The sequence below is a fragment of the Passer domesticus genome, chromosome 4 (genome assembly GCF_036417665.1).
Source record: "Passer domesticus isolate bPasDom1 chromosome 4, bPasDom1.hap1, whole genome shotgun sequence".
NCBI lineage: Eukaryota > Metazoa > Chordata > Aves > Passeriformes > Passeridae > Passer > Passer domesticus.
Window position 1 is genome coordinate 39,991,154 of NC_087477.1, and position 18,183 is coordinate 40,009,336.

The 18,183-nt window shown below is 43.2% G+C and overlaps 1 protein-coding gene across 18 annotated transcripts in view; it reads left to right on the top strand.

Moving 5' to 3' along the window:
* Nucleotides 1-18,183, top strand: part of EPHA5 (EPH receptor A5) — a 193,577-nt gene that overhangs the window by 170,012 nt on the left and 5,382 nt on the right. For 8 of the 18 annotated variants that reach the window (XM_064417302.1, XM_064417304.1, XM_064417303.1 and 5 more), the window contains 6 exons: nt 1,140-1,201; nt 1,991-2,200; nt 3,979-4,128; nt 8,610-8,803; nt 11,789-11,944; nt 15,546-18,164. In XM_064417302.1, the coding sequence (XP_064273372.1) occupies nt 1,140-1,201; nt 1,991-2,200; nt 3,979-4,128; nt 8,610-8,803; nt 11,789-11,944; nt 15,546-15,774 (1,001 nt within the window). In that variant the 3' untranslated portion in view covers nt 15,775-18,164. Of the gene's footprint in view, nt 1-1,139; nt 1,202-1,990; nt 2,201-3,978; nt 4,129-8,609; nt 8,804-11,788; nt 11,949-15,545; nt 18,165-18,183 lie in introns of those variants that run through there. The other 10 variants (XM_064417313.1, XM_064417307.1, XM_064417314.1 and 7 more) reach the window with 3 other exon arrangements.

Sequence of the window (18,183 nt, forward strand, 5' to 3'; positions counted from 1 at the left end):
CAATGAGAACTTTGATTGACAAGTTCACAATTACCTTTGTTATGTACATAATTAAGCAGTAAATTAGACAAAATAGTTAAGGAAATCAAAAATGGGAAAATTAAGATCTATCTAAAAGGTAGGACATGCACTGATTTTTAGTATTTACCTTCATGTGCATGTTATGACACACAGCAGTTCTCGTTGATCATTTCTATAAAAGACATTTATAATGCACTTTACAAATAACTGACAGCTTCTCTTTTGTCTGTGCTTTGTGCTAGCTAATGGAAATTGATTTAAATAAAAAATAATTTACATGTTCTTATAAGATTTCATTGAATTTACAAGGGCTGGAGCACACCACATTAATTATTGCTACGCCATTGTGGCAAGCTAGCGAGAAATTAGATTTAAAAACTGAGCAAAAACTATATATAATTACCATTAAAATGACTCGGGCATGAAAATTAATCAAACAGATTTGGAAAAACATTATTATTCCTGTCAACAATAGGACACCAGGTCTTTTGTTAAGAACTTTTACTTTGATTTCCACTTGCACTCATTCCACACTTAATGAGCTTTTGTTCTGCAGTGCAAATATTCCTTCTCTTACTTCCAGATGTGTTTACAAGGGTAGTCACATGGAATGACTTGAATTACAAGGAATGCAATCCCATCCTTTCCTAGTCTCAGTTTTGGTGGCTACCAAGCCCAAGCTTCACATCATCCTTGTTACTCTTGTTGGGCTCCTGTTGTTACTTCAGGGTAACAGGTTGAGGCTTGAGGGGAGGGTCTGAAGACTTTGCTGTGTGCAGTTTGGCCTCTGCAAGATTTCAGCTTGTTGGTGGAGGCAATAAAAAGGCTGCCTGGGTTTAGCTTGCAATGTCCTTCTCAATCATCATCTAAAGAGTCTAGGGCTTGGCACCCCACCCATAATGTGGCATTTGTTTTTCATCCCTTCCTCCTCAATCTCCCTACTTCTCTGTATATTCTGGGAACAGCTCTTGTCATCCTGCTGGGACAGCAGTGTCTGGGTGTAGATTTACTGTTGCATGGCTGTATATCCAGATGCAGAGACACTATTAAAAGACTTTTTTATTGCTCATGTGTTTTAGATAAATTCCTAACAAACTCATGCACTTTTTTTATTCTAGGCAAACCAGTAATGATAGTGACTGAATACATGGAGAATGGCTCTCTGGATACATTTTTAAAGGTATTACTTAGATCCCTTTTCCGGGGGGAGCTGGGGACTTAGTTTGGGTTCTTTGTAGATGGTTAAGGCAAATAAAAATGTTTTCTGGGTGTTGGTGCTGTCCAGAGGCAGGAGTAGCTCAGTTGTCTCTTTGATCTGCATTTACATAGCATCATGAAGGACCTGGGGCATGCAATGATAGAAACAGGAAAGAATAAATTGAAGGATATTACATTTCTTTTAGAAGGCAGTGGAAAGTACTAGCTTAGCCTGCAAAATGTGGTGTGGTTCAGGAGCAGACCCATACTCCAGCATAGCAAACCCCAGACTTGTCAGTTTTTCCATTAAATGTAAAAGCTAGAGAAGGGAGAGTGAGGGAAGTGGTTAGAAATTCAATGTGGCAACATGGGAAAGAGCCCCTACCCCCTCAAGTGTTCATGGACAGGTAGGATTTCCATGCACCTTGGTGCCATTCAGTTGCCTGACTGAGAAACAGCCCAGCCTGGTGCCCTTATACACCTTATACACATGTGTTCGCTCCAGTCACAGTTTCTCTATCAGTCACCAGTAGATGCAGCTCGTTCCTTGATCTCAAGTTAAAAGAACTACATTTCCTTAGCTTTGTCTCTAGAGATCTTAATCTAAACAGTGAAACTTAGAAAAGCTTCATGGTCAGAGCATGAGAGTAATGAATTATTAATTTTCCTGGTTTCCTTCCTTGGAGACTTGCCTTGGCATTTTTATTCATGCACACACAATGCTGAGGGTGCAGAGGCTCTCAACTCATCAAAAGTCTCCTTCCTTTTGCAGAAGAATGATGGGCAGTTCACCGTCATCCAGCTGGTTGGGATGCTGCGAGGCATCGCCTCAGGAATGAAGTACCTGTCTGACATGGGTTATGTGCACAGAGATCTGGCCGCCAGAAACATCCTGATCAACAGCAACTTGGTCTGCAAGGTGTCAGACTTTGGCCTCTCCAGAGTCCTAGAAGATGACCCTGAAGCAGCGTATACAACCAGGGTCAGTTATGGGGATGTCAAGCTGATTGAGCTCAAGAGAAATGTATTTCTTGCTACATTTTGGTGTTCAGGCTCTCTAGCCAAGACTTTCTATGAATCCAGAGCCTCTAAACTGTGCAAGAGGGTTAGATCAGGTGATAACAGTTAATTGTCACCAGATTAGTTTTGCAAATGCCTTTAATTTATGCTGGAGACATCCAAATAACACAGAGCTTAACTAATAACTGAAGTTTGAGTACACGAGTCAAATGGCAAACACTGCGAAATTGCCATGATTCTAAACTCTACTCTGTCCACTTTGGTGAATACCAAAGGGAAGAAAGAGCAATTGCTTCGCTCAGACACCCATTCTGAGACGTAAGCCACGGTCTTCTGAACAATTTGACCCTTTTAAAACATTGTTAAGCATGTAACGAATGCCCACTGTAAATAATGCGCATTGCACCCAGTTGAGACTGATTTCTCCCAACCCAAGAAAGAGCTTTTCCATCCTCAGTGCTCTGCCCCTGCTCTGCTCACATGGCACTGGCACTGGAGAGAGGGGCTGGGCAAGACCCACCTTTAACAGCACAGGCTTGGAGTGAGCCTCCAATATTAATGACAGTGATTGGCACACCTTGGGCATGTCTTATTACTGTGTTTTTCCAAGGGTATTGTTTTGTGGGTGGTGGGAGCTGTCCTGTGTCATGTTCCCTGTTCCTGTGGACATTTTGGAAAGGCCTTTCAGCTTTTGTCAGTCATGGCCCCGTGATGGGACTCAGTGCACAGCTGGTCTGGCACTTCCCTGCAGGCTGAAGGGCTCTTGGCCAGCCCTGCTGTGGCTCCCCTGTGCTGCCATGTGCTAATTGGCACTGCTGAGAATCTGGCCCTTCACTTAAGGCATGCGCTGCTGAGCTTGTGAATAAGTAATTATGGGAAGAAGAGACTTTTTAAAAGTTGCTTTGAAAATGTGTTCCAAGTCTTGTCTTTTTCCAATAACAAACACTGTTAGGGGGCATTCAGGGAAACCTTCCAATATTTAGCTCAACACGTAGAGGAAGGGACTTCACAGAAAAATATTTTTTTATATAAATCAAGAGAGACAGCTCTTTAAATCCAATGAGAAAAGTATTCCTTAATCCAGACTCTCCTTTCCCTCCCCTTTCCCTTCTCAGAGCTGATCTGAAGTTTGATTTCTAAAATGATAGAAAGGAGAAAAGGAAACAGCAAAGCACATTTGACAGCTGTGGCATCATTTTGAGTCCCACAGCAGAGGCTAAGCCGGCTGGTCTTTGCGCACACAGATTTCTGTGCCTGCTACACAGATCTCTCTGCAGGACCAGGACTGCATTAAAAAAAAGAAAAAAGAAAAAAAAGGGAATTACTTCCGCAGCAATTTGCATGAAGCCCTCGTTAGATCAAAGTCTTCCTCAGCCTCAGAACTGTCTGTTCCTCCCCCGCTCGCTCTCAGAAATGGAGGAACTGTATTCCCTTACCAGCCCGTGCAACATAATTGAGATGTTGATCCTATACATGTCCCAGCATTCAAACAACATTCAAACAACAAACCTTCAGGACAGCCAATTAGTAGGCAGCCTACAAATGCTTATGGGCTGAGATAATGTGGAAAGGGGCCCCATGCTGTCAAACAGATTTACTTTAAAATTCGATGTCTCTTTCCAGAGAGAAAATAACATCCCTTGGTGCTCTGAGAAGAGCTGTTTCGACTTTTTTCACATGTTCTCTGCCCTCCTCTGCAATCTATTTTTTGGGGTTTTTCTCCATTTCTTTTCCATTTAGGGAGGGAAGATCCCCATTCGATGGACAGCGCCTGAAGCGATCGCCTTCCGCAAATTCACGTCTGCCAGCGACGTCTGGAGCTACGGCATTGTGATGTGGGAGGTGATGTCCTACGGCGAGCGGCCCTACTGGGAAATGACAAACCAAGATGTAAGCACGTGCCAGAGCTGCTGTGTGATGGGACTTTGAGGGCTCAGCATTCATTCTGCTATCAGAGAGGCAGAATGGGGAATAGAGGAGGAGAGCTGCTGTAAAAATGGCTTTGCTGCCCCATGCCAGACAGAAATGATCCTCCCCTTTGATGCTCTTTCTTTTTCAGCAACCCAGAACAGGCTGTGCACAGAGGGAAATGTGAAATGTGTCTGCATGGAGGCAAACCTGCTTCCCCCAGCAGACCGCTGGAGCTTCACTAATGCTGTTAGAGCTGGAGCCTGTCCCTCCTCTGCTTGATGACAAAGGCCTGCCAGGGCATAGATGCTGATAAACTGGCAGCCTTTCAGTTGTGTTTTCAAACCCCCGCAGCCATGTAAAGCAGAAACTCAAGAGAGTCGTGGTGAGGGCTTTGTTTCCTGGCAGAAAAGCTGGGTGATTTGATCTAGTGGCAGCAGTCCACAGAGTTCCAAGAGTTTTGGTTGTTCTTGTCTTGCTGATCTCAAGAGAATAGTTTTTCTCCAGTTGTGAACATCTTGTAAGTCTGTGCTTGCACAAGCTCTCATTTGTTTGTACAGTACCCTTTGAGTTGTGTCCCCTTGCTCCTGGGTTCCAGTGCCCCCTTGAGTCTCTGACCTCGAGGCCACCCTCTGAAGCATCTCCAAACAGTGAGATGCCTGGGAATACTCTCTCCCACCTGACTGCAGCTCCAATCCCAGCCTGGCTATGGATCTTTTGATCCTACTGCAGGGCTGCATTCTACCCTGAGCTCACCATCAACACCTATCCTTGTCTAAGGCTAAATAAATTTAAGCCTGGAGTAGCCAGATTTTCTAGGTCCCTCCTTTTTCTTCATATATCTGAGAACTATGGTTTGCAAAGGTCTCTGAGAATGCCAGAATGAGGTCAGATTCACCAATGGGGCATGTGGGGCAGCCCTGCTACCTGTGGAGATCACGCTGCTGGATGGATTTCCTCTGGTCACAATACTTGGTGTTTCATCCTTTCTGCTTTTTTGAGCAGTGTTCCTATTCCAGCAATTTTCTTCCATTTCACTGGCAGCAAGGGCTCTGGCTGAGCATTCTGCTCTCCCTGAGTTTTGTTAGGAGCCTTTGCCATCAGTGGATGTTACTACCTGTCATGCTGAGCTGCTGTCTCATCTCACTTTGAGTCCAGGCGTGGAAACGAGTGGTACCTCTGAGATGCTCACGCCATGCTTCCTGCCAGGGACCTGAGCACACTGTTTGGCATGAATGCCCCACTGCTCCTGCATTGCTGAGGCTGTCACATTTGCAGGAAGTTCAGTAAAGCAGCATGTACCTACACAGGGATTTATCTTAATCAAATACAGGAACTTGCTTCCATAGTCTGTGCAGAGAAGGCAGCAGTTGAGAGCCAAGCTTTTTCGTTCACACTGAGCACTGTAACTATCTTTAATGCTGATGTACTGGCATAGCACAGATGTTGTTCAGTAAATGCCAGGCTAAGATTGAGGCTGGTGCCAGTGAGGTAATGGTCTGTGGCCAGGGGAGTCCCTTGTCTGAATCATAACGTTATGAGCATCCACACTTTACAGAACTGCTCCAAAAAAGCCCAAATGCCTCCATGTTCTGTGGGGCACAGACTTACCTGGAGTGAAAGCAGAAAACAAAGGACTTCTGAGATGTTTATGAGCATCAGTTCCTGCTTAGGCTTTGCTTGTGTAACCTCTGTGTTACTTGCCTCTGCCCTTTGTGCAGATGTTAAGTGCCTGGATGGTGGTGGCATAGGAACTTAATTCAGTGCTGTGGCATATTTCTCATGCAATTCTTCCTCCTTCAGCTCCTGAAGGCCTCCTCTTCTTTCCTCCTCTGCTTGTGTTGACAGAAGAGTCAGTGGTGTTAGATACAGCATTGGCTTTTGTGCAGAGAAAAAAGGGGTCACATATATTTTGGACTCTGTTGCACAAGAGTTTCTTATTGTATGGCTTGTAATTAAAGCACATCATTTTCAAGCACAGCTGATGATGAGCAAAATTATTCTCACCCTGTTACAGATAGCTTGCTTTAAAGGAAGTGAAGTGCAATAGGGCAGAAAATGTTTTAAGGCTATAAATCACATTTTAAAGTCATGCTGGTTTCTGGATGGCCCTCTAAAAATATGCTTTGGCTTGACCACAAGATAAGGCTTTGATGCAGGAATTATTGGGAGGAATATGGTGGCCTGTGTTGCACAGGTCGATAAGCTAAATAATCATGGTGGTTGATTTTTAGTGTTCAGGCTGGTGAATCTATGAAAACACCACTGAGTGTTGCTTTGGTTTACTGGAATAGACCATCCCAAATTGTCCTCTCCTAAACATCCAGTTTCCCCAGTCTGAATAGTGCTCGTGCAGAGGAGAAAGAGAGACAAAAGTGCCTCCTTAGGTGCAAATTCTAAATCTGCAAGTCTTACAAAGCAGTAAGCACACCAATGAATGGAGCAGCAAATGTCCCATTTTCTTATTTTCTAATCACTGTGCTGGCTGCAAGTGACTCAGTTTTTGTTGTTTCGGGTTTTTTTTTGCTCCTCTTACTGCTAGACGCCTGAAGGCACCTTCAGATGCAAGAGTGTATTTCAGCATCCTAGCTTCTTGCAGCATTTTGAGACCATTTACATTGTATCACCAGGATGGATGACATCCTGTAAATTGAGTTAACGCTATTGATTGTGATGTTACTGCCAGGAATATCCAGCACGCATAACCCCACTGCAGATATAGTTCAGATATTCTGATCTGGTGCCAGATGGTCTGCTCCTTGTCTTGCTACTATTTTCTTTCTGCTACAGTTGGAGGATGACCCATTATTGTTATAAATACAGACGTGGACACAGCAAATCACATTTTCATGGCTGTGCCACACTGAAGCTTTTTCTTTATAGGGCAGCTGCAAATTTGGAATCAGGGACCAGCTGAAAAGCATGGTGTGAAGAACAGAGGGTATAAATAGCACAGTGTGGTGGAGCTGGGAGCAACAGCCAGGCCATAGAAGAAATCTCCTTGCAAGTGCAGGTTGGGTGGAGAGTGGTGCAACTGCTCCACTGAAAGAGGAAATCTCAGATGGGCACAAAAGGACTGCACATGTCCAGATTTTCTGCTGTGCTTTTTACCTTGGAGATGGTGAAGCCTCACCTAACTGCTTCTCTGCTATGTACATCCTCAGAGAGTTTGAGGTTCCCACTACTGCTGCTCAGTCAGCCTGGCTCATTCCTGCAACTCTTACACTTAGCAAAAAGCTCTGTGATGGAGGACAATTTAAAAACAATCTTTTTTGAATTCTGAAGCCTTCTGAAATTCAGTGCTAGCCTGACACAGTTCATTCTGTACTACCCATCTAGCCACTGAAGAGCAAGACAACAACTTCCATGCCAATCACAGAGCCTTCTTTTTCAACACAGGATGTTTTCAAATTTTGAAATGAGTGAACGGCATTTAAGGTAGTGTTTGGAATGGACAGTGAAGCACATGTGCTTTTCACGTGGTCATAGCAAATATCTGCTTCCAACTCCTTTTCATCAAGGAATCTTGGGAGTGGAGGGTGTGAAGATGGGCTGCATGACTCTCTTGGCTCAGACACAGAGCCTTGTGGCTTGAAACAAGAGCTGCATTCTCCTGAAAATTGTAATGGTTCAAAATGGGAACTGCTGAGCTTAAAGCCCTGCCACAGATCTGCCTCAAACTGGGTAAAACAAGTTCTTCAATTCTGCCCTCATTTATTCATTTTATGCCTTTCAAGAGGGCAAGCAACACACATGCTTATCACTTGTTTTAGATATAAAACCATAGATGGTTTGTATTTTAAATCAGTGCAACAACTCCCCTGGTTTTAATTTACATACTCTTGGGCTGACATTTTAAATTCCTGGCAGAAATGTGGCCACACTAAGAAACTACTAGACCCAGACAGTATTGAATGATATATGAGATGGTTGTTCTGCCTCTGCCTCCAATCCATCCATCAATTAGCATTCAAAGTCTCTTTTGAAATACAGTCAGACTTTTATTACTGTAATACAAATTTGTGGTCTAGCACATGCCTTTTCATTTAAAAAGAAGCCAACATCTGAATAAACAAAATCACTGCACGCCAAGAAGATGCCAGAAAGCCCTGTAGGCTCTTTTTCATTGATTTAGCCTAGGCTCCAGGAGTTTCCTGGTATATAACATAGAGACCACAACTGAGCTTTGAACAAGTGCAACCAGGCAATCTGGCCCCCTAGTTGCAGCAGTGCCTTGGCTATCTAGATTCATTTTGCAATGACTAAAAATAAAGTTATTCAATACATCCCATGGAAAATATGAAAGATAGAGGAGCTTACTGAGTTTGCCTCTCATGTGCAGAGTTGGGGGGTGGCAGGATTTTTTGTGAGCATATTGCTGATCCCAAAGTTCTATGTTAAAGTCAGTTTGCATTTGGGAAAAAGATGAGGGGAAGCAAAGCCTTGTGTTTTGTGTCCTGTAGGTGATTAAAGCCGTGGAGGAAGGCTATCGCCTGCCAAGTCCCATGGACTGCCCTGCTGCTCTCTACCAACTAATGCTCGACTGCTGGCAGAAAGACCGCAACAGCAGGCCCAAGTTTGACGAAATTGTCAGCATGTTGGACAAGCTCATCCGTAACCCCAGCAGCCTGAAGACCTTGGTTAATGCATCAAGCAGGTACAGACTCGGCCCAGAACCATTTCTCAGAGCAAGCTCCTTGTCTGAACACCCACCCCTAGGACTGGATTCCCTCTGGTTATTTAGCCCGAGTGCATGCTCTTGGGGGAATGTTCCTTCAGCTTTGTTATGTCCAGGGAAGTTGACTTATATCAACTTTTTCTGTTGCAGTTGGCAGCCAAGTGGGCAATTCACTCACTCCAAATGCAGCACTGCTACCACAAAGAAAATTACTGTGGTCTGTCTTTCAGAAACAGGAGTTTCAGAAGTACTTTGTCTGAGACAAAATTACCTGTGCTGCAAGGTTAGAGAAGGCAAGACTTGAGTGCACAAGGCAGATAGTAAATACTGCTCCAATTATCTGCCTGTTGACTTTATCTTGGTAATACAAACAAAGGGTGTCTCTTGGGAAAACTCTTAGGGAGTGCAAAGCTTGTGAATGTCCAGGTACATCCTTCCACGACTATTCCCAGGCATGCTAGCCACCACTACAAGTCATGAGAGTCGTGGTAATTGGAAGAGGAGGTCTCTGGTTACCAAAGTACTGTACACAAACCCTTTGCTAAAACCACACAAAGTGAATAGAACAGACAGTTTGTATTTAAACATGAATCTGAATAGCTACACAGCTACAAGTAAAGTAAACACAATCAAGAAATAAAGCTGCACTTGGGAGAAGGAGCTAAATAGTCTTGGCGAGGCTTTTTCTATTTTCACTGTAACCACGCATTTACTTCTGAGTCATCAGTGTTGCTGATCACGCAGTCCCTTGCAAGGTCATAAAGAAGTTATATATATATATATGTGTGTGTGTGTGTATGTATATATATATATATATATTATATATGTTATATGTATATATGTATATTATTGCTGTTTTGCTGATGGCAGTGGAGTTCCCTAGATTAGCCATGGAAAAGGCCCTTCAGAAAAGTTTAGTCTCAGAGGAGGGACAAAAAAAGGATATGTTGTTTTCTTTAAACAGGAATGAGGGAGATAAGATTAGGTTAGACTGGTGGTATGGGCCAAACGAGATACACTGCTGTGAGCTTGTAGTCTTTTGTCCCCACACCTTCCAAGTGAGCCTTGCACAGCTGCATGTGGCACATCTCACCTGCTGCATCTGGGCATCCCTCTGGTGGCATGTCCCTGTGCATGGTATTTCATGCACTGAAAGAGAAGAACCTGAAATATTTGTTAATTTTTAAATACAAGCTAGATCTGGTTCCTCAGGCTATTTTACATGTACCATTTACCATCTGAAGAAGAAATTATTCTTATTAGCAATTAGATGTAACGTCAGTGCCAGCAAACCTGCAGGAAAAGGTTTATGACAGCATAAAATATGTGAGGTTTCTCTTTTATTTTCAACTCAGAACAGTTATTTTCCAGGCCTGTTACATGGTGTTTCCTGCACTCTTTTATACCAAACTGTTATGCCAGATGAGGAAAATAGGCAGGAAACCATTTCCTTGAGCTGCTAAGCACTTTGCTGATGTTTTATTCCATGAATAGGTCCATGCAATTCCAAACCTCTCCTTTTCAGAGCTGCTGTGGATATTTTTGAATATACGGATGAATATACGGATGAAACACCTGAGCAGTCAGGCTGTGGGGGTGTTTCTATTCTCATAGATTGCTGTTCCCAGACCATAGTAATTCCAAATGAATCATAATTTCAATATAGAGCAGCTGTAAAGGATTTTTTTTATATATGTAATGTGTTTTTTATGGAAATTCTCATTAATGCAAATAAGGGAGGAAGTCACTCTCTACATTACAGCGTGCGCTATGATATCACTAGGTACCTTCTGACAGTAGTGATGAAAATCCACTTCTCATTATGATTACTTAGGAGTTTTGAATTTCTCATGTGTATAAAATGTTATGGGAAGCCATTATGTTCTTGGTACTGCAAGTATTCACATTTTATTAGACCCTTCAGCATTGCTATTAAATAAACAAATAATACTAATGTGCTCATAAAATATATGAAGATTCCTGAAGTGCTATAATAATATAATATCCCAGCTCTCCTTCCAGTTGAAAGTCTTTTAAGTGTAATAGCCACCGTCAGAGGCTGACCTGGAAAATGTGGGTTTTTTTACCTGTGGGTAAAAATCTTTGTACAGGGCTTGTGTTAGCTGTGTGTCCCCTTTTACAAAGAAGGGAACAGATCTGGTTTCTTTCCTGGCTGACCTTGGACAGGCCCTCATTGCTCTCTGCACATCATTAGTGGGGTGGTGGACCCTGCTTGTGCCAGGTACTGTATCAGTGCTCCAGCTGTGGTGAAGGGTTATTATTTGCCTGAATTGCTTCCTCCGTGCGTGGCATAGCTGAGTGGGGAGCAATTGCCTGGCAGGCTCTGGAGTGAGGGTGTGGGAGCAGGAGTGTGCCTCTTTTGCAGGGCTGGAGTGTGGCTGGAGCATTGCTGCTCTCTGCAGGCTCCTTGGATGCTGTCAGCATCCGAAACTCCCCCATGACTGTGCAGGAGCAGCTCCTGGACTGTTTAATGCTCCCTGGGCTGGCAACAGCTGCCTGCCATTGATGGCCGCTGCTGGGAAATGTAATTTGGGTTTCAGCTTCCAGGCTCTGCGCTGCCTTAAGTTAATTATGAGCTTTAAAGGTGGAAGAAAAGAGCAAAGCAGGAGTCATCAAAGCGAAGACTTTGAATTAGGAGTGACTGGGGGAGCCTACTTGGGGCCAGGAGGTAACTGGGATGGATGCCACTCCTCTCCTCCTCGTTCTGCTTGTGGTGAGGACTGGAAATGGAAGGAGCTACCTCAAGAATGGGTGAGGTTGCAGGTGAAGTGCTGTGTTTGATACATTGCATATTAAGCCTGCTGGGAGGATTTAGGCTGCAGCAATCACTGAAAATGGAACAGAAGAATCATCTTTACCATAAAAAAATGCAAGCAACTTGAGTCACGTTGTGTATCTCTGAATACTGATTCTATTTGCTTCTTTGTTTTTGCTTACCTTTAGAGTGTCAAATCTGTTGGTAGAGCACAGTCCAGTCGGGAGTGGTGCCTACAGGTCCGTGGGTGAGTGGCTGGAAGCCATCAAAATGGGCCGATACACAGAGATCTTCATGGAGAATGGATACAGTTCAATGGATGCAGTGGCTCAGGTGACCCTAGAGTGAGTAGTGTCCAGATCATTTTCACCTCATTTCTTGGAATTACAACGGGAGAAGGGAGGAGAAAGACAAATCATTCAAGAATATGTAAGGATGAGGCTGCAGAAAGAGAAAACATTATCCTGTGTTTGCAGTCAGCAGTTTCCCTTACAGCACCTCTATTGATAACAAGTGCAGGCAAGACTAAAATTTACAATTACTATGTTGGCAGCCAGTATTTTGTCTCCTTTACTCACAGAAATTAATGCATGAGTTTCTGTAATTGCCAGGCCATCCTCTTGACACACTAGCAGTTGATTATTTGGGATTACCAACAAAATAAACCCTCTGCCCTACTAGTAAATGTATAGGTCCCTGCTGAGACATCCTGGCTTCACAGCAGATGAGCTGGCTTCATGGCTGATCAAGTGAACAGTGAAGCCCAGTAAGGTGTGGAAATGGTACTCAGCATAAGCAGAAATAGTTAAGAGCTGATGCCAGTGCAGGAGCATCAGCAGCCCGCAGCTCTAGAGGACAGGCTTCCTGAACCAGACCCTTTCTTCTGGATGTGCCCGTGGCCTTTGCACGTGGGTGTGACTGCAGTTGAGGCAACAGCTTTCAAATGACTTGGTAAATGCCTCAGGGCTGCTAATTTGCTATGCTGCACCTTTAATTGCCTGCCTTGCTTGTGTGTCAGTATTTTCCTGCTGCTGCCTGTGCTGTCTCAAACTCCCCTCAAAGCCTGCCTTTCTAGCTGGGTTAATTCGAGCTTAGCTTACTGCAGGCATTAAGGCAGAATGGGAAGAATTGTCCTCTGCTGCTTTGGAGAAGGTTGTGTCTCCTCTGACCACATGCAGACTGCCACTGCACATACAGAATTGCTTCTGAGGGTTAAGAATAAACCAGGAAAAATCCCCCTACAGAGCTGCAGCATTTCCTCCTGTCTGCCACAGAGTTTCTGTGGAGCTCACCACAGAGCACAGGAGTGTGATGCAGGTCAGTGACATCTCCATGGAGTTCAGTTTTCCATTACATACACGGAGGGAGTGCAGGAACCTATCTGCTCTCACTCTGATTTCACTTCCTCCACTCACACCATCAATATTTGCCCCTTACACCTGGACTCATCCAGTCTTTTTCAGCCATTCACATGAAAACCCTGAGCTAGGGAAGAAGTCCTCTCCAGCAAGTGTCTGGGAAATCAGGGTGCATGGATTCTTACCTGGATCCTCTTTTCAGCTCCTGAGACCCTTACATGTTGTTTCCCAGTCTTTTCCTGCAATTATGTGTCACTTTACTTGGGCTGTTGAGGACTCCACAGTTTACACTGATGATCTACAAACATGGACCAAGGGCATCCATCCCCAGGCTGGTCAAGAGTCCACATGGCAGAAATAGCTAGCCAGAGGCTGAGCAGGAAGAAGGGGGATAGGAGGAAGCAGTAATTTATGAGGAAAGGAAAACATTGGAGCATTCCCCTCCACAGTACCACCCCAATTTGATAACCAGAGCAACTTCTGGTAGAAAAATGCAGGTTGTCTAAAATCCATCACAGATTTATTGCTGTTTGGCTTAATTAGTCAAGTCAAAGAAGAAAATTAGGCTTCTCCCTTGTTCCTCTTCACAATTTTCTGCAGTTTCAAGAGCTCTACATGAAATGCTCAGAAGTAAAATGCTTTTGTTTGGGTCACAGAAAATGTTGACTTGAAACCCAAATTAGTGGGTGTTTTCAACTGCAAATTAGATGTTTACTTACTTTTATAACTTTAAACAATCTTGCTATCCCTTCTACACTGTCTTAGCATCCCATGCTGCTAAAAGTATTCCTAACCTCCAAATTTCCTGAAGTGCAGCATTTCAGATTATGAAGTAAGATCCTTAATTTGACTTTAAAATTTAACTGTTTCCCTATGTTTACTCTTCGGTATTCCAGAAATTTTAAAAAAGTCCCCCAAAATCTTTTCAGGTGATCCAAAAGTGCTTTAAAATGTTTTTTCCAATTGGCAATGAACCAAGAAACCTGAATAGTTCTAGCCAGAAAGGCGAGTTTGTTTGAAAGGCTTTAAATAAAATTATAGCTGCCAGAGATACTCTGACTCTCACCAGCCTGCAAATCTCCTCAAAGGCCCCCTCACCAGGTCCCAGGATGTCCTCTTTGGCCCAAATGTCATCCTGCTGATCCCAGAGGAGAGAACATGTCTGAGCTGCTCAGCTTCAGCTTTCTCCTGGGCTTCTAGAACAGCAGAGCAGTGCAAAGGAGCTGATGCCTGGCAGCCTGGGAGAGCTTTTGGGTTTGTTTTTTTTTAAACTGGAAAGAGGCATTTCATGGATCCATCTTCCATTTCAGTTGAAGCTGATAAAATGTTGAAACCTATTTCAGCTAGTTATCCATGTCAGCAAATAAATTGTCCCTCCCCACCCCAGCTGCCTGGACAGAAATAGTTACAGAGATACCTGCTTGGTTCTTCTCTGTCAGCCCACACACCTTTGCATTGCAGAGGTGGCTTGGCAAAAAGGCTTGACCCCACTCAGGTCTATTTTTGGAAAACCTGTGGAAGATTAATCAAAAGGCCAAGTACCCATCCAAATCAAAACTTCTCTCATCCCTCTCAGAAACAGTAAAAAAAAGAAAAAAGCAGCAGATTCTCAGCTGTTGAAAAAAGAGAAACCATCATAGCAGCTTAAGAGGAAAAGTGCCATGTATTGAAGTCCTGAATTCAGTCTGATGTAAACTGGCAGACTGCCCTTAAAAAATAAAGTAAGGGAGAAAATGGCTCCTGGTGGGCTCAGCTGAGACTCTCATGGGTTCTCCAGAAAACAAACACCAGAACAAGCAAAGTTCTTTAACGGTTGATATACTGAGAGGAGTTGGTTTTCTGGAGGTTTTCTCTTTTTTTCTCTCTGTAAAAGGGAGCAACAAAACATTTTGTGCTTTACAAAGGAGAATTCAGGTTAAATGTTCCTTGTCATTTTTAATAGAGGCAACTGTTCTGTATATTCCAGAGCTGGGACTTGGGGGGATCGGGTGAAAAGATGATCTGAACATCTGAAAGCAGCTTGGTTTCCCCAAATGACATCAGTAAAACAGTCTTTACAATTTAGGAGGTTGCCTTCAAATACCACCCAAAATTATCTTTACCAAATTCAAACCATACAGGAGACATGTAGAAATTAGGTGGATAACTGCTGCCAGAAAAAGCATGGCAAAAACATATGATAAATGTAAATAATTTTTTTTAATCTACTGAAAAAAACAACCTACAAATGCTGTAGGAGGAGTTGGCCATAACACTGACAGGACTGGTAATTGTGGGTGCCCAGTTTGTGGCTTCTTTACAGGATCTGGTTGATTTAGTTGATATTCAGCTTTTTTTTTTTTGCTTGTTTTTAAAAAACCTCCCTCCCCTGGCATGAAAAGCAAAATCCTGATTACCATTCTGATTCTTTCAAACTAGTGGCTTGATGCATTTATTCCAGAAAAGAGTAGTATTAGTGACAAATTTCTGAAAGCAAAAGATTAAAAATCTAAGGTGGATGGATATCACCCCAAGTCCTAAGCTCTGCCTACTTAAGCAAAGACCTGAAAATGTATGTGTTCAAACAAAGAGTGATTTCTACATTTAGCTCTAATTCTTGCAAAGGGATGAATCACCTTGTGAAAAGTGGAGCCTCACCCTCCACCCTCTCTTTCCAACTGGATATCAGACTTGAAGGGAACCTTTCCAGTGGACCAGACCTGCTCTTTAAACTTGTGGACCACCTAGTGACTTTGAGTGTGTCTGGAGCTCTTTCAATCCACTGCAAGAATAACTTTACCAGGACAATACTCAAGATAGATAGATCCATGACATGAGTTTCAGTCTGACCCTTGACTGGACCAATTACTAACCATGTGGACTACATATTTTCACCTTTTGAAAGATCTGTAATCACTGAATCTCAGGACACCCTGTTGTTTGTTATTAGATGAAGAGCTCTGAATATTTGTAATAATATGTGTTGTGTTGCTTTGCATTGTATATATTTTTCTTCTAAAATAAAATAAATTATTTATTAAAAGTTATACTGGATGAAGAACATTTAAGAGTTCACCTGCTCTAGATGCTTATTCTTAACCTGAAATCTCAGTCCTGGGATTTTGATGCTGTGTCTGCTTCTGAACAAATCCTCATCTTGTAATAAATTAGAATGGAAATTATGAGTAAGAGCAGATGAACTCTTAAAACAAAATTTTTTAAGTCCTCATTTCATGCAAATGTCCCTAGCAAGCGGATTCCTCTCTCTTTAGCATCGTCTGAAGGTCTTTGAGGTTCTTCTTGTTTCCCCTCTCTCAAACTGACAACTAATTCCATGAGTAGTTCCAGTCTGCATGGGCAGCTGTAGTTACACCACGTGCAGAAGAGTGGTGAGATCTGCCCTGGATGGGAGGTGAAATACAAAATACCTGTGGTAGGCTGACGGCTGCTGACCTCGGAGATCTTTCAGGACTGTGGCCCTTTTGCTTGCATGACTAAACCGGCTGGTGAGGGGGTTGTATTTTATGTGGAAATCAGTCCTAGTCTACACTGTGTTTGGCAAACTGGTCCATGGTGTATAAGTAGTTCTATTTGTAAATAAAATGTTTTAAATCTATTTCTTACAACATGGAGACTGTGAATTCAACCCTTGCACATGGAGGCTCTTGCAGGGAAGGGGATACCGTGTTGTCACTGGCATGTTGCAGCTGGGCTTCCATGCAAGGCAGTGGTAAGAGAGCAGCATGCATGCAGCTGTGTACAGGCTGCTTGGCATGAGCTGACACCAATTTTCCGCCTTATTTCCTTAGCTTTTTGGTCAGCTTAGGTAAGCCTTTTAATATCTTGTTGACAAGTGATTCAAATTCCTGCCTGCTTTAATTTCCAGCCCTATCTGAATGGAAGAAGTGAAAAGATAAACTTCCTCCCCAAAATAAGAATAAAAGTTGTCCCATGGCTGGGGAGGCCAAGTATTTTGAAGCAGGGAGACCACCCAGCACATGGGTGCACGGATCTCCACTGCAGAGGCACACACAAAACCCAACACCAGGGGTCAGGTCACTCCCACAGCAAGGAGCAGCCTGGATCCTGATCGCAGGTGCCCGCGGGTCTCAGTTGTGCATTTTCCTGCAGGGAATGCACATTTTTACTGTAAAGCCCCAGTGGGTGTCTGCACACATCTCCTCTTGGAGAAATTTCCATTTGGCTGCAGTAACATGAGCCAAGCAGCCCTGACTGGAGCTTAAAGGCAATTGTTTTTACAGCCCTCCAGCACAGAAGTTGTTGGGGATGTTTTTGTCCCCAAACCAGGTGGTTTGTGCACCCAGTTCTGTTCAAAACTGTATTCTGCCTTACACCTCTTTAAGTGCTTCAGCACTGGATGGATAGACTTACAGCAACGTGCTGTAAGTCATGCTTGAAACATCGGAATTAAAGCTACATTCTCTAGGCAGTTTTTAAAAAGTTTTTGTTGTTGTCTTTGATATGTGCAAGGTAGCTTTTGAATAAACCTGCTGATTTTTATACTTGGCAAGCATCTGGTTCAGGAGCTGTGTCTTCTGGGTCATCTTTGCTGAGGTGCAAGACCCCACAGTAGTGTTTTTCCCCTCTCTGAGGAGTCCCCCATGCTTTTGGCTAGTGGCTTCACATTTGAGAGGATTTGATATTAGAAAAAAAAATACTGAATCCCCTGGTGAGCAGTTAATGTATTGAAACCAGAAACTCTTTTTTCTTCTTTCTCTCTTGTAAATCAATGAGACACTCCTCAAGGATATTGAGTTAAGGGGATACTGTATGGGGAGAAAAAAAGGCTGTGTAGTGAACTGGGTGGGGGATTTATTGGACTGATGGGGCTGTGTGTGAAAGGCCAAGACATGCATGCTTTTTTCCGAGTTTGAGGCTGTTTTTTCCAGCAAAACATGCGAGAGTGTCACAAATTATACATCTGTGAAATACGTGGTACTGGATTTTCAAAAGAGCTCAGCTTGCACTTTAGATACCTGGGAAAAAAATAAAGCTGATTTTTCAAAAATGCTAGCAGAGCAGGACTCAGCAGGGGGAAGATGGATGTTGTCTCTTTTAAAAATCAGGTCCTATACTGTGTTGGTTTCAGAGGTTGGTTTGTTTTTTTGTTTTGAGGGGTTTTTTTGGTTGGTTTTTTTTTTTTTTTGATCTCTGGTGTGAACTTCCAACTGTGCTGTGTACATAAAATAAATTGCATGTAACAATAGCATTACTTCATTTTCCTT